Source organism: Dryas octopetala, chromosome 4 (assembly GCF_963921425.1).
Source record: "Dryas octopetala chromosome 4, drDryOcto1.1, whole genome shotgun sequence".
Lineage (NCBI taxonomy): Eukaryota > Viridiplantae > Streptophyta > Magnoliopsida > Rosales > Rosaceae > Dryas > Dryas octopetala.
The window spans coordinates 14508536-14532286 of NC_141369.1; the positions used below are offsets into that span (position 1 = coordinate 14508536).

General features: G+C 34.5%; 1 protein-coding gene across 1 annotated transcript; it reads left to right on the plus strand.

Annotated features, from left to right (window-relative positions):
* The first annotated feature begins 963 nt into the window (after positions 1-963).
* On the plus strand, positions 964-9270 carry LOC147287144 (pleiotropic drug resistance protein 1-like). The gene is made up of 24 exons (XM_086239133.1): positions 964-1226; positions 1529-1649; positions 1770-1858; positions 1967-2051; positions 2177-2336; positions 2453-2529; positions 2974-3027; positions 3136-3226; positions 3324-3625; positions 3723-4004; positions 4090-4406; positions 4899-5059; positions 5166-5269; positions 5376-5532; positions 5611-5733; positions 5833-5972; positions 6091-6423; positions 7006-7296; positions 7377-7460; positions 7579-7712; positions 7859-8086; positions 8201-8372; positions 8455-8709; positions 8892-9270. Exons 1-24 carry the CDS (start codon positions 964-966, stop codon positions 9147-9149), a joined length of 4281 nt encoding a protein of 1426 aa, XP_086095259.1. The 3' UTR covers positions 9150-9270.
* Positions 9271-23751: the final 14481 nt, after the last annotated feature.

A 23751-nucleotide genomic window follows, 5' to 3' on the forward strand; every position in this document is an offset into this window, starting at 1 on the left:
AAAGAGTTTCGAATTCCCCCTTTATGGGTATATAAATGACCATTTTGGTCCATGTAATTTGGTGGTTGTTTTAATTTTGTTCTTGTTGTTTCAATTTTTTCAATCAAGTAATTTTAGTTTACATTTTGTAACAATTAAGTCCAAAATTAAAATTTCGTCCAAATTTAGATTGTGAGATCCTTTCTTTTACCAACGTAGGAGTGCAACTACACTAATTTTATGACCGTTTGCTCTTAAACTAGTAAAGACTAACATTGCATGCTATTGTCACATAAAAATTTTGTCTAAAATTTGCACAAAATTTTAATTTTAGACTTGATTGTAACAAAACTATAAAGACTTGATTGAAAATATTGAAACAACATGAACGAAATTAATTCAAGAGCCAAACTACATAACCAAAATGGTCATTTGCCCATTTCATACCCTTGTAAAAGATTAATACATTCCCGTGTTTACCAAATATGAGTATGAAACATTCCCAAATATGGAAACCAAACAGGCTTGGGAATGATATTCATTCCAAATTCTTTCATAAAGTTTGCATCTTTATTATATATATTTTTTTCCCATTCTTTATGAGTAGGCTAAGGAGGCATCAAGCCTTAGGGGTTAGTTCTAGTGATGAGGTATAGTTTTAGCCTTAGGGTTGAATTTCCATTTCCGCGCCAATTTTTGAGACTGCCAGTGATGTCATGCACCTACCCAACAGAGTACTTCTTCCTCTATATATATGATAGTCTTTCCACTACCATATTTACCATCATCAGAGGAGGTCCAATAACAAGAGCCCATTAATTTTTCGAGTATTTGATAAAATTTTGCAAAAAAAAAGAGAAAAAGAAAAGAAAATATTGGTTTTAGTGGAGTTTGGAAGTTCTCCAAGTACCAAGTTCTGTTTTAGACTTTAGTGGTAGTTTTTGTGTTCAATTTTGTGGGTTCTTGAGTTCTCCATTGGTTGAAATGGAGAGTGGTATGGAAGTTTTTTCGAGGTCTTCACGCCAGGAGGAGTGTGAAGAAGCTCTTAAATGGGCAGCACTCGAGAAGCTTCCCACTTATAATCGTTTGAGGAAAGGCATACTCACTACAACGGGTGGCCAAGCTAGTGAAATTGACATACCAAATCTTGGTTTCCAAGAAAGAAAGGAATTGATGGAGAGGTTGCTTAAAGTTGCAGAAGTAGACAATGAGAGCTTCTTGTTGAAGCTCAAGAATCGTATTGATAGGTAAGGCCCTCTCCTCCTAATCCCATTTCAAACTATGTTTATGCCAATCTATATAGAAAAAAAAAAAAAAAAAAAAAAAAACTTTAGTGTGCTTAATTCATATTCATTTTGGTTATAGTACCTATTTGTTTAATTTGTTGGCTTTTAATACCTATTTGCTTAATTTTTTTTTTTGAATTAAATGTTGCTTTGTTAATTATTTAACAATTTTCTTAGTAGCCAAGTAGAGGAAACATTTTAATTAAAATGTTTTAATTGAACTTTCTTTGGCGGGTTGTTGCTGTTTCTTAAATATTTTTCAGAGTTGGAATTGAACTTCCCACAATTGAAGTTCGATTTGAGCATCTAAACATAGAAACAGAAGTTTATTTGGGAAGCAGAGCTTTGCCTACACTCTTTAACTGCACTGTTAACATAATCGAGGTAACAATGAGCAAAATTTATAACAAACTATCTGCATGTGCAGAGGTTGATGTTTTTGATTTACTATTGATTTTTCACTGATCGTGTTCTGACAGTTTACTTTGTCGATTGATCTTGAAGGGTCTCTTGAATGGTCTCCGTATTCTTCCAAGTAAAAAGACAGAATTGTCTATCCTCCAAAATGTTAGTGGAATCATAAAGCCTAGCAGGTGAGCAAAGGGCATAGTTTGATGTCTTCTTTTACTTCCTCACTTTCGAAGAAAAAGAAAAATAAATTTGGGGACCCGGTGACCATTTGTTTTGTTTGCATCTTTTAGAATGGCATTGCTTTTGGGCCCTCCAGGTTCTGGCAAAACCACACTCTTATTGGCTTTGGCAGGAAAGCTTGATCCAAATCTAAAGGTGTAAAGGAATCTCACTAACCACTATAAACCACTATAAATCCTTCTCTAATTTGTTTTCAGAGAAGTTTCAGCAAAGTCTGAATAATCTCATATCTAATATGGAAACCAAATTTTTTGCTTCAGTTTTCTGGAAGGGTGAGTTATAATGGCCATGAAATGAATGATTTTGTACCCCAAAGAACTGCTGCCTACATCAGTCAACATGATCTACATCTTGGAGAAATGACTGTAAGGGAAACGTTTGCCTTTTCTGCAAGATGCCAAGGGGTCGGAACACGTTATGGTTAGTTCATTTGTACAACTGCTTTTCTTTTCCTTCCATATTGATTTCTAGGATACACTCAAAAGGATTTATACATATGTGAAGGAATCACTCATTTTCATTTTGGTCATCTGCAGATATGCTTGCAGAGTTGTCCAGAAGAGAGAAAGAAGCTAATATTAAGCCAGATCCAGACATTGATGTTTTCATGAAGGTGAGAAAGACAGCTTGTCAATGTTAAACGCACACACAGAGAGTGTATAACACAAATTTGGTTGTTTTGTGTGAAGACACACACACACACAAACACAGGCACACGAGGAGTCTATAGCACGAATTTGGTTATTTTGTGTGAAGAATGACAGGTATTACATAGAAACACTACCTTTCAGGATGCACACTGTAGCTATAGCTAGGCAAAATTGAGCCACATACTGTGGTACCAACCAACAAAATCATATCATGGAATTTTGACAGTAACTGAAAGTTTCAGAAATTGACATGACAGTGATAGGTGGTAATCTTGCTTGCTTCATACTATCCAAGTGAAAATTATGATTATAAATATAATCAATTGCCTTATTCCAAGTCAACAAAACTTGCTTTCATGGTCATTGACAACTCATGTGGTTCTAATTATTGGCTGCTGCTAATGTAGGCAATAGCAACAGAAGGGCAGGAGGTGAGCGTAGTGACAGATTACATTCTAAAGGTAAGTAACACTGAGAAGTGAGAAGTTACCTTTGGTCATATGAGTCCTTTCAGAAAGCACCCGAAAATTTTCTCAATTCATTCACATCCGAGTGAGTTTTATTAATAGGTTCTGGGATTGGAAGTCTGTGCTGATACCATGGTAGGGGATGAAATGTTAAGAGGTATCTCTGGAGGACAAAGAAAGCGTGTTACAGTGGGTAAAGAAATTAATAATGATCATATTGCACATCATCATCAAATTTTTCTTATCTGCATAAATATTTAGTTTTTAACATTTAGAAAATTAATTTACAGGTGAGATACTTGTTGGACCTGCAAAGGCATTGTTCATGGACGAAATATCTACTGGTTTGGACAGCTCAACAACATTTCAAATTGTGAATTCAATCAAGCAATACATTCACATTCTTAATGGAACGGCTGTCATCTCACTCCTCCAGCCAGCACCAGAGACTTATGAGCTTTTTGATGATATTATCCTCCTCTCGGATGGCCAGATTGTGTACCAGGGTCCCCGTGAACATGTTCTTGAGTTTTTTGAAGCTATGGGCTTTAAATGTCCAGAGAGGAAAGGCACTGCTGACTTCCTGCAAGAGGTAGCTGGCTGTATTTGTAATAGAACTATGTACTAAATGATGAACATTACATACGGAATCTCACATCTCATTGTATATGTAATCAAATTTGTCATAGGTGACATCAAGGAAAGATCAGGAGCAGTACTGGGCATGCAAAGATGAACCCTATAGTTTTGTTACAGTCAGAGAATTTTCTGATGCATTTCAATCATTCCATGTCGGACAGAAACTTGAAGATGAACTTTCAATTCCATTTGACAAGAGAAAGAACCACCCAGCAGCTTTGACAACCAACAAGTATGGTCTTAAAAAGGGAGAACTGCTGAAAGCTTGCCTCTCAAGAGAACTTTTGATAATAAAGAGGAATTCCTTTGTGTACATCTTCAAGCTGGCCCAAGTAGGTTTTAATTAAATGTACTTTAGTTCTTGATTCTGGAAATCATTTTTTTTTATTTGTTAATAATTCTATTTACTGCTTCTAGCTGACAGTTGTGGCACTGATTACCATGACACTCTTCCTACGGACCAAGATGCACCATCATTCATTAAATGACGGATTAATTTTTATTGGTGCTTTGTTCTTCGCTGTGGTCACAAATTTGTTTAATGGGATTTCAGAGATGTCTATGACCATTGTAAAGCTTCCTGTTTTTTACAAGCAAAGGGACCTCTTCTTCTACCCTGCATGGGCATATGCTCTTCCAACATGGATTTTCAAGATCCCAATAGCATTCGTAGAAGTAGCAGTGTGGATGTTCCTTACCTACTATGTGATTGGATTTGATCCAAGTATTGCACGGTAAACAAGTAAAAAATAGTAGTTAACTTTGTTTTATATGCATACCTGTTGAGAAAATCCCAGAACAAATATGTTAAGCCTTACACCACAATATATAGGATCTTGGACCTATACACGCATTTCCAGTTGGTTTTGGGTTGGCCGCTCTTACTTTTGTTGGAGAATGTAGAATCGCACATTGGAAGTATAAGTCTTGCATAACAATATATAAGATCTTGGGCCTCTCCACCCATTGTCAATTGGTTTTGGTTTAGATGCTCTAATTTTAACAACTTTATCATGGTATTAGAGCATGAGATCTTGAGTTCAAATCCCTGGAATTGCACCCCCCTATAAGTTGAATTCCACATGTTGGGCTCTAATGGTGGAGGGAGACCCATATGGGGATTGTTAAAGCATAAAATAATTGTTTGTCCATACCCTAATAGTTAAGCTTTTGGGAAGAGTGGTATCAATACCAATCCTTGATTCACGATTTTGCACATGCTGCAGGTTCTTTAAGCAATTCCTATTGCTCTTACTTGTGAACCAGATGGCTTCTGGATTATTTCGTTTCGTTGGAGCAATCTGTAGGAACTTGATTGTTTCTAACTCATTGGGGACATTCGTAATGCTCTTACTTTTTACATTTGGAGGCTTCGTGATTTCTAGAGGTACAAACAATATAATAAGATAAAATTGATGCATGGGAAAGACAAAATTCTTTCCATAATTACATTACAGCTTATATGTTGCTTTTGTCTTTGCTTAATGTCACAGATGATCTTCACAAATCGTGGCTTTGGGGTTACTGGTCATCGCCTCTGATGTACAGTCTGAATGCAATAGTAGTTAATGAGTTCCTTGGGAAAAAATGGAGACATGTAATTTCTTGAAAATCATCTTGTATTTGTTTCTTCAAAATCATTGCATAGTTTTTGTATATCTCTTCAAAATCATCTGATGTCTGAATTCACTTTTCTATAAAAGGTACTCCCATACTCCCAAGTATCTCTAGGTGTTGAGGCTATAAAGTCTCGCGGGTACTTTCCACAAGAACATTGGTATTGGATAGGTGTTGGGGCACTGATTGGATTCATATTGCTATTCAACATTTGTTACATTGTAGCTCTCACCTACCTGAACCGTGGGTTTATCTACCTTATCCACCTAAAATTTTTATGAATTAAGGTTATCTTATAATGTCAACCAAATGATTTTGCAGCACTTGGGCAATCTCAGGCTGTTGAATCAGAAGATTCACAGGGCAATGAACAGGATTGCAGAACAGAGGAAGTTAGTGAATTACTACACAGAGAAAATAGCTCCAGTCAACAAACCAGGACAGGTGCTTTCTAATGCGCACCTCCAAAGGTTATGTGTGTGTGTGTGTGGATTTCTCATATTATGCCTTTAGGTGACTGATTAAATTTCAAATGGCATGCAGAGAGTAGGGATGCAATTAGGAGGGGAAGTACCTCCTCATCTGTCGAGACAACTCATAAGAGAAAAAGAGGGATGGTTCTTCCATTTGAACCACATTCCATCACCTTTGTTGATATAACATACTCAGTTGACATGCCACAGGTAACTTCAAACCAAATAATGAGTGTATTTCCAAAAGTTTCATTTCTGAAATCAATTAAGCTCCTTCAATTTGTTCTGTTAAGTTACTTTATATTTCCAACAAAGTCTGAACGTACAGGAAATGAAGATCCAGGGTGTCCTAGATGACAAATTGGTGCTTCTGAAGGGTGTAAGTGGTGCTTTCAGGCCAGGTGTTTTAACAGCTCTGATGGGTGTAAGTGGTGCTGGGAAAACCACTCTCATGGATGTACTGGCAGGTAGGAAAACCGGTGGATATATTGAAGGGGACATCAAAGTTTCAGGGTACCCGAAGAAACAAGAAACATTTGCCCGAATATCTGGATACTGTGAGCAAAATGACATCCACTCCCCTAATGTTACTGTGTATGAATCCTTGCTGTACTCAGCGTGGCTTCGTTTGCCAGCTGAAGTTAATTCTGAAACCAAAAAGGTTAGTATGATAGTATCTAAAACAAGTATATATCCACTTCAGTATTTATGTTTAGTGAACAATCCAAAAAAATTTAAACATTAAATTAGAGTAGGAAACCTTCATCATATGATATCTTAAACCACAACATGCATAGTCATTTTATATAAGCATCAAAACCCAAATGTATAATAATTATCCAACAACATATATAACACCACATGGAAACCCCATAACATAAACATTAAAAAAAAAAAAAAAGGTAAAGTTATTGTCAACAAACCTAAATAGGAAAGAGCAGAGTCACAGGAAATACCTCAGTCAAGTGCATAATAGAACACACCATATATGGAGTGAACATGATTGTTATTTTTCCTAAAACATATGTATAATGTATTATTTTATTATTGTATTTTTGTAGTATCTATATCTTTGTTTTTGGAGGTTTTTTCATATTGGATCAAATTGTATATTGAATCACACATCTGTATCTGTGCAACAGAGTAACAGTCAGCATATGAAGCAGTTTGGCCTGATCACATGTGGTTTGCACATTTCCTGTTTATGGTGATGTTAATTTCTAATTGTGAAATTATTTTGCAGATGTTCATTGAGGAAGTGATGGAGCTTGTGGAACTGAAACCATTGCGGCAAGCACTTGTTGGGTTGCCTGGTGTAAATGGTCCCTCAACTGAGCAGCGCAAGAGGCTAACTATTGCAGTTGAGCTAGTAGCAAACCCCTCTATAATATTCATGGATGAGCCAACTTCGGGGTTAGATGCAAGAGCTGCTGCAATTGTCATGAGAACGGTTAGGAACACAGTGGATACTGGAAGAACAGTTGTTTGCACCATCCATCAGCCCAGCATTGACATATTTGAAGCTTTTGATGAGGTGAGAAAGGTTAATAAATAGATTGGAAGACTAGTGTTTTTAGGTTCGATCTCTACTCTTATATAAGAATGTGATTGCAGCTAATCCTACTGAAGCGAGGAGGACAAGAAATATATGTTGGGCCATTGGGTCGCCATTCTTGCCATCTAATCAAGTATCTTGAGGTAGGATCTGATGGACCATTAAGATATCCAATAGCGAATATTTTAAATATTTACTTTAATTCTGTAATGTCATATGCCTGCTATGCTATATATTGAACATTGCTTTCTGTAAATCAAGGGAATTGAAGGAGTCAGTAAAATAAAAGATGGTTATAATCCAGCAACTTGGATGTTGGAAGTTACAACTTCAGCACAAGAATTAGCTTTGGGGATTGATTTTTCTTATGTTTACAAAAACTCAGAACCATACAGGTTTGTCCAATGATGTATTACTGCTACATTGCAGCATAGATGGTTTACCACCTTTTAAATTAAGGACAAAATGCTGAGAGATACTTCTCATGTTTGTGTATCTTAAATTCGTTGCTGAAACTTTTGCCTGCTGGCATGTGGTTCAGGAGCAACATGCAAATTATTAAAGAATTTAGCACACCTGCTCCTTCCTCAAAGGATCTCTATTTCCCTACTCAATACTCGCAAACATTTCTCTCACAATCCATGGCTTGCTTTTGGAAGCAACATTTGTCATATTGGCGCAACCCATCATACACTGGAGTAAGACTTCTCTTCACAACTTTCGTAGCATTGATGTTCGGGACACTTTTCTGGAACCTCGGCTCCAAAACGTGAGTTGGAACAAGGAAGCAATTTAAAGAAAATGTTGACATTTGTAAAACTGATCATAAGTATTTTCCTTAGTTTTTCTCATATTTAAATTTGCTTTGTGTTATGATATGCAGGAAAAGGAGACAAGATCTGTTTAATGCAATGGGTGCTATGTATACTTCCATTTTCTTCATTGGGTACCAAAATAATTCTTCTGTGCAGCCAGTAGTTGCTGTTGAAAGAACAGTCTTCTACAGAGAAAAGGCTGCCGGGATGTACTCAGCCTTGGCATATGCGTTTGCACAGGTGACATGGGTCTTATATTGTTAACCTTTTCAATCAATTATTTGGTTCTCTATATGACTATTGAATTTCCATCTTGTCACAGGTTATGATTGAACTCCCATATATTTTAGCACAAACTCTGGTTTATGGAGTCATAACTTATTTGATGATTGGATTTGACGTGACCTTTGTCAAATTCTTTTGGTATCTATTTTTTATGTACTTCACATTGTTGTACTTCACATTCTATGGCATGATGACTGTGGCTGTGACACCAAACTATCACATTGCTGCTATTGTTTCCGGTTCATTTTATGCACTGTGGAACCTCTTTTCAGGATTCATTGTCCCACGACCGGTAAGTGTTCGTAATTTCAAGAAATGTTCAATATATATATATATATAGGAGAAGGATTCATAGCATCTTATTTTTTACACAAGTTTTGACATAAGTATATATATATATATATATATATATATATGTACCAAATTACTAATTTTCCTTTTGTCTATTTCTTTTTCCTACCTGGCCAACAATAGAGGATTCCCATATGGTGGAGATGGTACTATTGGGCATGCCCAGTAGCTTGGAGCTTGTATGGAATGATTGCATCACAGTATGCAGATATAACCGATGCGCTTGACAGTGGTGAAACAGTCAAACAGTATTTGAGAGATTATTTCGGTTTCAAACATGACTTTTTGGGAGTGGTTGCAACAGTAGTTGTTGGGTTTGCAGTGCTCTTTGGATTTGTCTTTGCCTTTTCCATTAAGGCTCTTAATTTCCAAAAGCGATAGATATATATATATATATATATATATATTTATAGATATTTCTTTTAATTAGACTAATAAAACAAGAAATGTATCGAGCTGTTGAATCTTGATCTCTCTTTAGTCACTCTCAACCCCACCATATATATATGACCCTTCTGTTATGTGTTAGAAGCGGAATAGACCAAACTAATAAAAGCTGAATCTTGATCTCACTTTCAATTCGTGTAGGTTTTACTTCTTAATGGAAATTTTCTTCTAATATATTGTAGATGAAAATGTAGAGATGATGAGCAAAAAATTTGGCGTACAAATGAGATAGACCAAACTAATAGAAGAGTGCTATTAAGAATTGATTGGATCAAATACGTACAACCGTCTCATGGGATTGTTTTTCTTTAATTTGCATCAAGGTCTTTTGAGTAACACTCAAACACTTGAACACACCGAAGTAGTTAAGTTGGAAACAATATGAATGCAAAATGAGGGCGAAATGTATGGTCCCCAATAAGTGATAGTAGAGTGTGGCAGTTCGGTTGAGACATGAAACACATGGTGGTGGTGCTGATTCTCTTCTTCATTAGCATGGATTGGTTGGCTTCAACTGAGAGGTTCTTTTGTTGCTGCTTGCTCATCAGTTTCTTCTTTTATCACTAACCGAGTGTGACAGCGCTGGACCCATTAGTACTGATACCATTGAATGTTTGGGGCATTTAGATAATCAGTGCACATTGAGGCTAACAAATTCTTACAGTTTGATCGAGCACCAGAAATGGATACATAGGATCACTTAGCCATGCTTCATAATTGGAAAAACGAGCACCATGGAAATACATACCACTCAGCCAAGCTTTCTTGTTTTCAGGATTTTGAATAAAATTGGTATGTGGACGTACAGCGCTTTAATGACAGAAGCAAAAGCTCTCCTACGCTATTTTCCCTTGGCTTCTTGTAGTTATGTTTGTAATTAGGCAGCCCATCTTTTTTATGCATGCGCTTATGCCTCCTGATTTTATGTATAAATCATTAAAGGAAAAGATTTACAAACAGGACACATACTTTGATGGTTGTTTCATTTCAGGACATTAATTTTAATTTGTGTTAATGAATGACACATATTTTTATTTTGTATTAATTAAGAACCATATTTTTTTTTTTTTTCAGTTTTTATCTCAACTTTGACTCGACATTGAACCCATCAAAACTCCACTAAATTTAGAAAAATTATACTGGGTTTAAAGATATGCATCTCATTTTTACAACAATATAAAGATCACCCAAATCGAATTTCTACAACTCCAGATAATTGGCCCCAAAGTAGGGTACCCGAAACTGTCAAATCGGACCTCTGAGAAAAAATTTGAAAAATCAGACAGTTTCGGGTATCCTACTTTGGGGCAGATTATCTGGAGTTGTAGAGATCCGATTTGGGTAATCTTTATATGGTTGTAAAGAGGAAATGCATATCTTTAAACCCAGTATAATTTTTTCTGAATTTGGTGGAGTTTTGATAGGTCCAACGTCGGGTCAAAGTTGAGTTAAAAACTGAAAAAAATATGGTCCTTAATTGACACAAAATGAAAGTATGTGTCATTCATTAACACAAAGCAAAATTAATGTCCTGAAATGAAACAACCATCAAAATATATGTCATGTTTATAAATTTTTCCCTATTAAAAATATAGGTTTTTTTTTTTTTTTTTTTTTTTTTTTTTTTTTTTTTTTTTTTTTTCGGGGTTGGAAGTGATAACCAGTGTATGCGGTTAGCTCCTGGACAATCCAACCTTAAGTTGGATAAGGATTCCTTGTCTTCCTTGGATAAGGCTTCTTCTATTTTCCTCAAAGGAGAAGATTGAGGTCCAAGAGGAGTCTTCTCCTTCTCCTAGTCATCCTAGTACTTTTTTTTGATCGGGAAAGCATAAGTAGTTATATATTAAGAAGTCATCCTAGTACTTTCAGAAATCCCTGTCTGGTTACAAACATTGTTAATTTGGTTTAATTTTTTGATTAACTAGATGTTAGGTCTTCATTAAAGAGTCATACTTATAAATAATAAAAAAAGACAAGTATATAGAAACTCAAGAATGCTCTAAAATTAACTGATTATTAAGTTAATACAAAGCTAACCACTATGTTGAGCCCACTGCATAATGTAATATTAAAATCCAAACCGTCTATTTTTTAGGCTCTACTTCAAAGATTATCCTTGTAAAAAATCTCCAAAATCGGAAGTCATTTAGTCATTTGATTATAATAACAACTATTTATATGCTTTTATCGAAAATACTGATCGTCTATTTATTTGATCTCAATTAGATGACTACATGTTTTTCGATTTAGTTGATTTTTTACAATGATGATTTTTGAAGTAGAGCCTGTTAGCTGGTTTTAATTAACAGACAAACCATATTGGTCTCCTAGTCTGCTAAGGAAACTAAGTCTTAGAATTGATCGTGGAATTCAAGAAGGACTAGCCTTGTGGTTATAGGATTTACATGTGCAAAAGACCAATCCTATAGCTAAAGGGATTCTGAATTCTAAGAGGACATGGACTGATATTCTGATGGCAATAGGAACACGCCAGAACTTCTTGATGGGCAAGGAGTGTTGGGGTGTATGCCTGTATAAATACAAGGGTCCCTTCTCACACAGCTCACCACCACAAATCAACAAACTACCCCATCTAGTTATTGTGCATAAGGAGCTGCTGTGAGAAGAGCATTCTTGAAGGTTTCTTTGTTGCTCGGCTTATTGGTGAGATATGGCAGGACAAGGACAAGGTTAGTAATTCATTTGTGTTCTTTTACATATAATCTATAAGGTTAACAAGTGGTATCAGAGCATGATTATATGTTTAAAAATCTGGAAGTTATTGAATTACATGACTAATATATGACTATCTTCTGGAATAAAAGTTGTTTTTCTATCTGCTTGCTCAATAACATGATTATTAATATTCTTATACACAAGTTTTGATCAAAGTTTTCTTGATTCTTGAGTTTAACCAAACGGGCTATAGCAGTTTGGCTGGCTCGAGAATTTTGAACTCAAAGCAAATTGGTCAGATTGCACTGCTAATTGACCCAGGCATGAAAAACTTACTGCCTATTGGTGTAAGGTCTTCATGCTTGATGTGGTTAGCAGTGGTGAAGTATGAAAGTGAGCCATATGAACTGGTAAGAAGAATCCTTCTGTCTATTGATGTTGGAATCTTTACTTACAAAATTAAGTTCATATGGATTTTTCATCTTTTAGTTCTTCAAGCATGATCGACTTACTGCCTATTGGTGTGAGTAAGGTCATGTTGATAACGTTTGCCTATGGGGATAAAGTTTTTGATTGTGTTTAATTTTAATTTTCAGTCATGAATGCCTCATTGAACTATAATACCATTGAAACCTTAACTGGTACCAATTTCAAGAAATGGAAGCAAGATCTGGAATTGGCTCTTGGCCTTATGGATTTTGACATAGCTTTAAGGATTGATGAACCTCAGAAGCCTACTGAAGATGCCACTGCAGAAGAGAAATCTCTCTATGACAAGTGGGAAAAGGCTAATAGGATGGCCTTGCTTATTATGAGAAAATCCATCTCAGAGACAGTAAGAGGTGGAATCCCTGTTTCTGATACTGCAAAAGGTTTTCTTGCTGCAGTAGGACAGAAATTCAAAGAATCTGAGAAAGGAGAGATTGGTATTCTAATGAACAAGCTCACTGATTTGAAGTATGATGGTAATGGATGTGTCAGAGAGCACATTCTCAATCTTATTGACATAGGAGGAAAGCTGCGTGATCTGAATGTTAATGTGGATGACACTTTGCTTGTTCATTTTGCTCTCAACTCACTTCCTGCAGATTTTAAGCAAATCAAGAGTACCTATACTGCACAAAAGGAGAGCTGGGGGCTAGATGATCTGATTGCTATTTGTGTTCATGAGGAACAAAATATAAGGAGAGATAGGAATGAGAGACAGGTTAATATGGTTAATGATTTTAGGCCTGATGATGACAAAGGAAAGGGAAAAGTTGCTAGTTCTACACATGCTAAGAAGCACAACCAGATTGTTAAAGCTACCAAACCTGTTGGAATTAAGTGCTTCTTTTGTAAGAAATTTGGACACCTCAAGAGGGACTGCAGAAGGTACAAACGTTGGTTAGAAAACAAGAAGGCTAAAGGTAACACTTGTCAAGTTTTAGTATGTTTTGAATCTAACTTAGTTGATATACAGACTGATACTTGGTGGTTAGATAGTGGTGCAACTACTCATGTGGCTAATTCTTTGCAGGGGTTTATAAGCAAGAGGCACCCAAACAAGGATGAAGTGAAGGTGTTCGTTGGGAATGGAATGAAGGTCCAAGTGGAGTACATTGGAGTAGTTAGGATTAAGTTAGAAACTGGTTTCCTTTTAGATTTATTTGATGTTTGTTATGTTCCCTCTATGAGGAGAAATTTGGTTTCAGTTAGTAGATTAGTCAAGTCGAATTTCAGGATTGATTTTGATGTTCTTGGTTTTTCAATGTTTAAGAATAAAGAGCTTGTTGGCAGTGGAATTTTTGAGAATGATATGTTTAAATTCAATTGCAAAAGTGAGTCCAATTTAATTTTGAATGCTACTGCTGTAAAACCTGTTTTGGATAAAAGAAATTCATTCAAGCTTTGGCATAAAAGATTGGGTCATATCTCAAAGGAAAGATTACAAAACTTGACCAAAGAACAAGTGTTACCAGCCTTGAATTTTGATGACATGGATGAAGTATGTGTTGAATGTGTAAAAGGAAAATTGACAAATGCAAGAAAGAAAACTGCAAACAGAAGCAATTGTATCCTACAATTAATTCATACAGATATTTGTGGACCTTTCCCTACTCCTACACACGATGGTTATAAATACTTTATAACCTTCATAGATGACTACACTAGGTTTGGCTATCTGTATTTGATAGCAGAAAAGTCTAATGCCTTTGAGGTTTTCAAAATCTTTAAAGCAGAAGTTGAAAACCAACTAGACACAAAGATAAAAACTGTAAGATCAGACAGGGGAGGGGAATATTATGGGAGGTTTGATGAAAGTGGGAGAAATCCTGGCCCTTTTGCTAGATACCTGCAGCAAGAGGGTATCATTGCTCAATATACCAATCCTGGAACACCACAGCAAAATGGTGTTTCAGAAAGAAGGAATAGGACTCTTAAAGATATGGCTAGAAGTATGATGTGTAATGCAGGTCTCCCTGATTTCTTATGGGGAGAGGCTATCAAGACAGCAAATTACATACTCAATAGAGTTCCGAGTAAGAGTGTAGTTGGCACTCCTTTCGAATTATGGTTTAAAAGGAAGCCTAGCCTTAATCACTTGAGAACTTGGGGCTGCAAAGCAGAGGCGAGACTATACAATCCTGCAGCAAAGAAATTGGATCCTAAGACAACTAGCTGCTATTTTGTTGGTTATCCAGAAGGCACTAAGGGCTATAGGTTCTACTGTCCAAATAACCTTACACGTTTTGGTGAGACTGGGAGAGCAGTGTTTTTTGAAGATGATCAAGTTTTGATTGAAAGAGAAGTTTTTGATTTTGATGAAATAGATGAACATAGGATTGAACCACAGAATGTTGTCATTATTCCTAGTTCAACCACAGTCGAGGCCACCATTTTAAATGACCAAGTAGGAGCAGTTGCACCTTTACAAGATCAGACTCAAATTGAGATTCCTACAGAAAATTTTGTAGAGCCTTTGGAGGTTGAGGACCAAAACTTAGTTCAGCCACAAAATTTGCAAAATCAGCCACAAAACTTAGAACCTGTAGCTGTTAGAAAATCCCAAAGAATTAGAAGACCAGCTTTACAAAGTGACTATGTTGTTTATTTACAAGAGTCTGAGCATGACTTAACCAATTCAGATGACCCTACTACCTTCAAACAAGCCATGCTTAGTGAACATAATGAGAATTGGCTTGCTGCCATGAAGTCAGAGTTGGAATCTATGGAAAAGAATCAAGTGTGGGAGTTAGTTGAGCTGCCTGCAGGGTGCAATGCAGTGGGCTGCAAGTGGGTTTTTAAAACCAAAAGGGACTCTAAAGGAAACATAGATCGTTTAAAAGCAAGGTTAGTGGCAAAGGGGTACACTCAACAAGAGGGAGTGGATTACAATGAGACCTTCTCACCTGTTTCAACAAAAGACAGTCTTAGAGTAATCATGGCCTTGGTAGCTCACTTTGATTTGTTTCTACATCAGATGGACGTTAAAACTGCATTCTTGAATGGTGAACTTCTTGAAGAAATTTATATGAAGCAACCTGATGGTTTCATTCAAGAAGGGAGAGAAAGTTTGGTTTGTAAACTTAACAAGTCCATCTATGGTCTAAAGCAAGCTTCAAGGCAATGGTACTTAAAATTTGATCAGGTAGTAAGGTCACATGGTTTCTCTGAAAATCCAGTGGATGAATGCATTTATTTGAAGGTAAGTGGGAGGCATTTCATCATTCTCATCCTATATGTCGATGACATTTTGCTTGCTAGTAGCAATTTAACATTGCTGCATGATACAAAGTTATTTCTGTCTAAAAGTTTTGAAATGACAGATATGGGAGAGGCCTCCTATGTTTTGGGTATCGAAATCACTAGAGATAGAAAAAGAGGGCTGCTTGGTTTGTCTCAAAAAGGATACATAGAAAAAGTTCTCAAAAGGTTTGACATGGCAGATTCAAATGGTGGACAGGTTCCTATTTCTAAGGGTGACAAACTGAGCAAGAATCAAAGTCCTAAAACTGAACAAGAAAAGGCAGAAATGAGAGCAAAACCCTATGCTTCACTAGTTGGAAGCCTTATGTATGCTCAGGTGTGCACCAGACCTGACATAGCCTTCTCATTAGGAGTTTTAGGTAGATTTCAATCCAATCCAGGACATGCTCATTGGGTTGCAGGGAAAAAGGTTGTGAGGTACTTGCAGAGAACCAAAGATTTCAAGCTTGTATATAGAAGAACATATTCATTAGAATTAGAAGGATATGCAGATGCAGACCACGCAGGATGTGTTGATTCACTGAAGTCAACCTCAGGTTATGTGTTTATGTTTGGTGGAGGAGCAGTATCATGGAGGAGTGTCAAACAGACAATTATTGCTCCATCAACAATGCAGGCTGAGTATGTGGCTTGTTATGAGGCTACAATCCAGGCTATGTGGCTTAGAAATTTTATTTTGAGCTTACAAGTTGTGGAATCAATTCATAGGCCAATCAAACTTTTTTGTGATAATAGTGGAGCAGTATTTTTTGCCAACAGTAATAAGAGATCACATGCAACTAAACATCTGGAGATCAAATATTTGTTGGTTAGAGAAAAGTTCAAGAGAAATGAAATGCAGCTGCTGCATATAGACACTCATTCAATGATAGCAGACCCTCTCAATAAAGGATTACCCAATGCAGTTTTCCAGAGCCATGTAACCAACATGGGATTGCTTGCTGGTTTTGATGTTTAATTTGTGCAAGAGTCTGTGGGAGTGTTTTTATTTATGATTATTTTCATTTAAGATTTTTGCTTTATAGTTCTGCTGGATGGAATAAAGTTGAGGTTTAATTCATGAATTCTGTTTTATTATTCTTGTTCTTGATAAAATTGACAAGTGATCAAATTACTTACATTCAGCCGAAAGTTGCTAGCATTCTGATTGCTGAAATGTAAAATCACCAAAGAGTCATTCATTTGCTTGCTGCAGATGGGAGATTTAGTGATCTCGTTAAAGAGGACCACAAAACGATCAGTATTTTAAAATGCATGATTAAAGAGATACAATGATCAATTTGGTGTCCATGTCTTGATGGTACTTCATGTGGAAATGAATGCTTATATGAGTAGCTATAAAGTCCTTGAATGATCTGAAATTCGAAGTGCCTTGATAGTTCCATATGAGTTTTTCATTTTTGACAGAAGTTTTGAAAAGAGTTATGTCTTGATGAATTCCATAGGCCATAAAGAGATCAATGCTTAAGATTTAGTTGACTAGTCGACCAAGTGGGAGATTGTTAGCTGGTTTTAATTAACAGACAAACCATATTGGTCTCCTAGTCTGCTAAGGAAACTAAGTCTTAGAATTGATCGTGGAATTCAAGAAGGACTAGCCTTGTGGTTATAGGATTTACATGTGCAAAAGACCAATCCTATAGCTAAAGGGATTCTGAATTCTAAGAGGACATGGACTGATATTCTGATGGCAATAGGAACACGCCAGAACTTCTTGATGGGCAAGGAGTGTTGGGGTGTATGCCTGTATAAATACAAGGGTCCCTTCTCACACAGCTCACCACCACAAATCAACAAACTACCCCATCTAGTTATTGTGCATAAGGAGCTGCAGTGAGAAGAGCATTCTTGAAGGTTTCTTTGTTGCTCGGCTTATTGGTGAGATATGGCAGGACAAGGACAAGGTTAGTAATTCATTTGTGTTCTTTTACATATAATCTATAAGGTTAACAAGCCTAAATAATTGATGGTTCGGATTATGAAATTAGTTATGTAGTGAGCCCAAAAACATGGTTAGTTTCGTATTAACTTGCTAACTGGTTATTTTTAGAGCACTCTTCTATAGAAACTATTGTGACCAAATTAATAAATGGACAAACACAATATTTTTAATAAACAATAAAATGACAATTATTTAATTAAATGATCCGATTTGTTTCTTCTTTTTTTAATTAGGAATAATTCTTGAATTTGTTTTTTTTTTTTTTTTCGTATGAAAATAAGAAATTATAACACAAAATTTGGACTACACCTAGATCTAAAGCGATCAAAATTTAAGATGAAGTACTGGGCATTCAGAGGAAGCTCATGGTCCAAACTTGGGATGAATGTAGAGAATGGCCAAGAGAGCCCAAAGCATCACCTGAAATTTCTACCTTTAAAGATATGTTTAAAGATAATCTCCTCAAACGAAGAAACCAACCGATAAATATTCCGAATGATTGTGCTTATACATCAAAAGAAATTGAACCCTAAACTTATCCTATTTCTAACCTATTATCCCACTTAAATTAATCCCAAATTAATCCCAAATTTGGGATTAATCCCAAATTAAGCTTATGATTTGGAGTTTCATAATAAAGCTTACAGATACAAAATAACACTACACTTCGTAATACAAGATGCAGATTAATTAAAAGCCCAACAATACCAAAATGTGGTTGGTAATTATTGCACTGCATGTTGGTCACAACTCACAAGCCTCAAATGATTTTTTGTCATTGAGAGCTTCAGCCTGGAATATATGGGCTGATCTTTCTGTTGGTTCCAAATTTGGCCCGACCCAATTAGATTTGTGCCGGAGACCTTTTTGGACTCAAATTAATTGATTTACTAATCAAACAGAAAAGAATAAAAAAGGGTTTTGCGAGTTATTTATACTTACACTCCTTACGGTTTATCATATTTTTACATATACTCACTGAGATTTTAAAAATTACATATACACCCCTTGATGTTTCAAAAGTGTTGCATATAACCTCTTGCAAGAGAAAACAATGAATAAATAAACAAAGAAGAAGATATTTATATTGAGATTGGACCTTATACCTTGAGTAATCTTATTAGGCCATTTCACCCCCTTAGCATGCCTTTTTGCATACTTTCTCATCATTTTTGTCTCACTGTAGGGAGTTATGTGCAACAGTTTTGAAACCTCAGGGGTGTATGTGTAATTTTTGAAACTCTAGAGGGTGTATATGAAAAAACGATAATTAAACCTCAGAAAGTGTAAGTGTAAATAATTCAGAGCTTTGCACCCAAATTTTTAGTAATCACGATTAACTCCTAAGAAAATTTTCTGGCCTTTCAAATTTTGTCCTCATTAATTTTAATTTACTTTTATAATATTATTTTAGGATCTCTAAAAATCTCTCCAAATCTTAGAATTTCTCCCATTATATTATAGTATATATGAACAACATCACACACTTACAAATTCAAATAGTTTAGTAATCTTACATATTCATCCAACAACTAAATCTTGATCTGCAATCAAATTTAGTACACGCATGCAGCACAAAATAACAAAGAAATTGCTTAAATTAAGAGTGGTCCTTTTGATTAAAAAAAAAAAAATTAAGAGTGGTCCTAGCGTTTAGGACCACAAATCCATAATTGGTCATATTATATATATGGTCTTTCTTCTACAGGATGCATGACATCCATTTGAAATTAAGTGTTCATTTGATGTCATTGTGAATTCATCATATCTACTACTGGAATCTGGAGAAAATGAAAGCATTCTTAATGGGACATATTGTACTTAACAATACAATTAATTTCATATTTTCAAAGCCTCCAATCCACATTAATACAATTGCTTATATTGTTTTATGACAATCGTGTAATAAGGTATATTGAACTGAATGTAAGTGACAAATTAGAGCTCAGTTATATATATAGGACAATGACAAATATATCAAAGTCCTAATTTCAAAGATTCGAGGGCATCGTAATTTTTTTTTGTATGATCATATGATAACAAAGAAGAAAAAAAAACTTTGAATATCAAGTTTTCTTTTTTAGGTTGAATATTTAATTAAAATAACCTTCTTAGCTCAGCTGTAGAGCGCATGACTCTTAACCATGTGGTCGTGGCCCGTTGGATTCCCACAGGCGGCATAATGCTTATTAATAATTAGTGGGGTAATCATCTTATTTATTTTATTTTAATTTCAGAAAGAATAATAACCAGTGGTCCAATTTTATTACAAAAAATAATCAGTGGTCCAATTTCATTACAAAAAATAATCAGTGGTCCAATTTCATTACAAAAAATAATCCGTGGTCCAATTTCATTACAAAAAATAATTAGTGGTTCAATAGCTAGTAGTTTATTGATTTCCACTAATTAATAACAGTATAAATATATCATATTCGACCAAAATTTTAAAAGAAGAATAATATATCATACATCCATCTGGATATATATTATATAGTTTTCTTTGGAGCTGCTGTACGTATGCCCATTAATTATAATTTATTCCTCCAAAAAAAAAAAAGTATTATGTAATATGTACCTGAATTGATCCTTAAATTTAAGCTATTTTGTCTTTGGATAAAGCCTTCACAAAGAATGTAGATCAGGATGGTTTCTGTGAAAATCTTGTATTTGGAACAACCAAAATTTTTTATCATGATAATTTCTTGTATTTTAGTAAAAATATATGAAGCGAATAATTAATGGAGATCTTCACTGGAGATGACATACGTACATACATACACATATATAAAAACAAAATGTAGATCACTTTCACTATTTTTCTTATTAAATATATATAGTACCTATTTTTTTTTTTTCTGTTGTTGTTGTAAGGCACAAATTAAACTACGAATATATATATATAAATATATATATAAATATATATATATAAATATATATATATATATATATATACCTTACTAGACATAGTAATAAGAAAAGCTAGAGAAACTTAATTCATTTTCTGTCTGATCAAAGTAAATAATATATATCAACCCAGAGAAAGAAAATAAACATTTTAAAAAAATTATTGAAATAATTTTCTTTGTATGAAATAATTAAAAAAAGTGGTCCAGCATTCAAAGAGTTTTTTAAAAAGAAATGAACTAGTTCTCATTGTCATTTGTCAGGAAACCAAGATGATCATGATATATACATATATATTCCCGGCCAGAGAAATCATGGGGGACAGGATCAACATATATGGAAAGTATAATAATCTTAATAATTAAGTCATGTCTTCAACTTCCAATTAATTAATTTTCAGTTGTATCTATATGTTATATAGGAAAACGAAAGCATTAATATTTAAAACAAATGAAAAAAAATACTTGTAATAATTTCACTAGCTGCATGCTTGCACCCATATGGTACAATTCTGTGATATTCAAGCAATAACATACATATGGAAATTAAGCAGGATCACGAATTATCGAGGAAATTTGAAGGAAGGTTACACCAGTTTTAATTTTGTTATTCAAAGAGTGAATTTCTCTTAACAGACAATCTAGTATATACATTATCTTATTTGGTCGTCAATTATGATCATTGATAAAGTGGAATGATATTTGAATATATGTGTGTAATTCAAATCTGATCACAGTAATGAAAGAATGAAAATAACTGCTCTAAGAATCAGAGATAACAAGAAAAGAAAGAAAGGTTGAAGAGAACAAGCTCTGAGATTAATTTATTTTCTGAATCAATTCACTAATTAATGATCGTTTACAGAGAATGAGAAAGCATATTGACGCCTAAACAACATTCTAACAAATTATATATTTCAAGGGCTGAGATCTCATTGCTTTCTAACTGATTCCACATGTCACAATCTTGTAAGCCTTCTACTAACTAATTCAGTCAACAAAATCAACATGTTTTTTTTCTTTTCCCAAAGGCATCAGCCGAAGGAGAGGGCGATTAGTTTTTTTTTTTTTTTTTTTTTTTGTTGATAATTGTTGTCTATGACATTTTAACAGGACCACAAAAAGGAAACTGATCGAGTGTCGTTAAAAGTTTAGAATTATAAATGTTTGTTAACCACTAAAAGTAATTAAGGAACTAAGGATAAATATTTGCTATTCACTAGCTGATATATCAATCGTTATTCAAATTTCAAAGCGTTGATAAGGTGGCCAAAAAAAATTCAAAGTTGATAAACGATGAAAGCATGCTTTATTAGTTGCACATGACAAAACAGATGTAATCTCACACAATCTGATTCATATATAGTTGACATGAACATATATGAGAACATAAATTAATTATGTAATGTTTTGAACATAATATTCTTTCGATCAGTCTATCTAAATAATGCAGCAAGAAAACAAAACAAATTAAAAACAATTATATATTGCCTGTCTGATGCGGAGAGACATCTGCATATATGGGAAGAATAATACTCTTTGATCTCGTTCAGTCCTAATCATGGGAATAAATATCAGTAATTACAGAACCCAGAGACAAATAGAAAATAAACTATATAATACATGCTGATTGTACATACATGCATGACGACCTCACTTTTTTTAGAAAATATTATCAATTAATTTATATACATATATATACTTATAATGCATACGTCAATATTACTAATGACGAGTAAAAGACATGTATTAAGAACAAATTTTAGATGGAAAGACAGAATTATTATTGTTCGTGTGATGAATGGAGATATCAATTCTTGAATAATAAGAAATGATAGTCAAGGAACTTGGCAGAATGAACTTCATGGCAACCACGTACAAATTATAAGGCATAAATTCTTAGGTCATGGTAATGATTTTAATTTGTAGTAATTTTTGGTTCATTGATTCGATTTAAATAATTAGTAAATTTTAGTTACTGAATGATGTGGTAGGATAAATACTTATTAGAAATTAATAAAAAAGCTTTAGAATTAATTGATCCATATATAAACAAATAAAACACTGCCACCAATTGGGATTCAAAATTTTGGAATTTTTTTTCGTATTACTCTTAATTAGCCTTATTTATGGGAGAGAGTGCGCTCATGCTTAGGCTACCCACAGTGATGAGAGTGAGAGTGTAAAATTAATCTCAAAAAGTAATTAGTGGACCAGAGGTGTGAGAGTGAGAGTGAGAGTGAGTGAGATCAATATTTGAAAGCCATGTATTGCTCCGGCTGAGAGTGAGAGCAACAGTTTGGTGGGGCCCATTACATGCGAAATGTGACTTGGAAGTCCTTCAAGAGAAATTTATTTTCAGGCCACAAAATCACTTTTCAGGTCACGTATTACTCTCACTCTCACTCTCACTACTGTAGATAGCCTTATGATGAGGTAGTAAATAAGGCTCTTACCATGCATGCCATAATTAAATCATCCCATGCATGAAACTATGTTATCTATTTGTATGTTTTAGAAAATCATTGAATTTTCATCTTAAGTTTTAGAAAATCATAAGTGCTTAGTCAAAACATGCATTAATTGGGCTGGTACGAGCTAGCTAGTCTTTAACATTTTTCATTCTTGCAAATTAACCGGCATTTACATAATCATAAATATTATTCTTCCCCATCTACATATTCTCTCAAACAATTCGAAGTCAGTAATAGTATTATGAGTAAAGCTACACTTATATATCAGATTAGTCGCACTTTTATTAGAAATTTATGCATATGGTCTGAAAATGGGGTAAAATATTTTTTTTGTAAAAATATTATTTATGGAAGTCACTATTAATTACTGCCATAGAATTATGAACATGAATCTTCTATTAAATTTAAGCCAAAAAAAGAATCTACAAATCCATTTCGGTTGCGAATGCTACAATAATATGCTGCGTGCATGTGAGATCTTAATTTCTATAGCATTATCTTTACTTCCTAAGAGGAAAAGCAGCAAACTAGATCATCATGGTGATGGCAGAATAGACAGAACCATAAGGAAAGTATAATCTTAAACCATAAATTATTCCTTGTACGTCCAACAAAAACAGGACAGATTTAACAATAAATAAATGAGCAACTTGACACAAGCTAGGAAAGACAAGAAATTAAACAAATCACGTAGCTAGAATCACAAAATGCATTAATCAGACTAATACTAACTTCAAGTAATAAACCTTGTTAATCATACTCATCCATACTAATTATTGCATACCTGC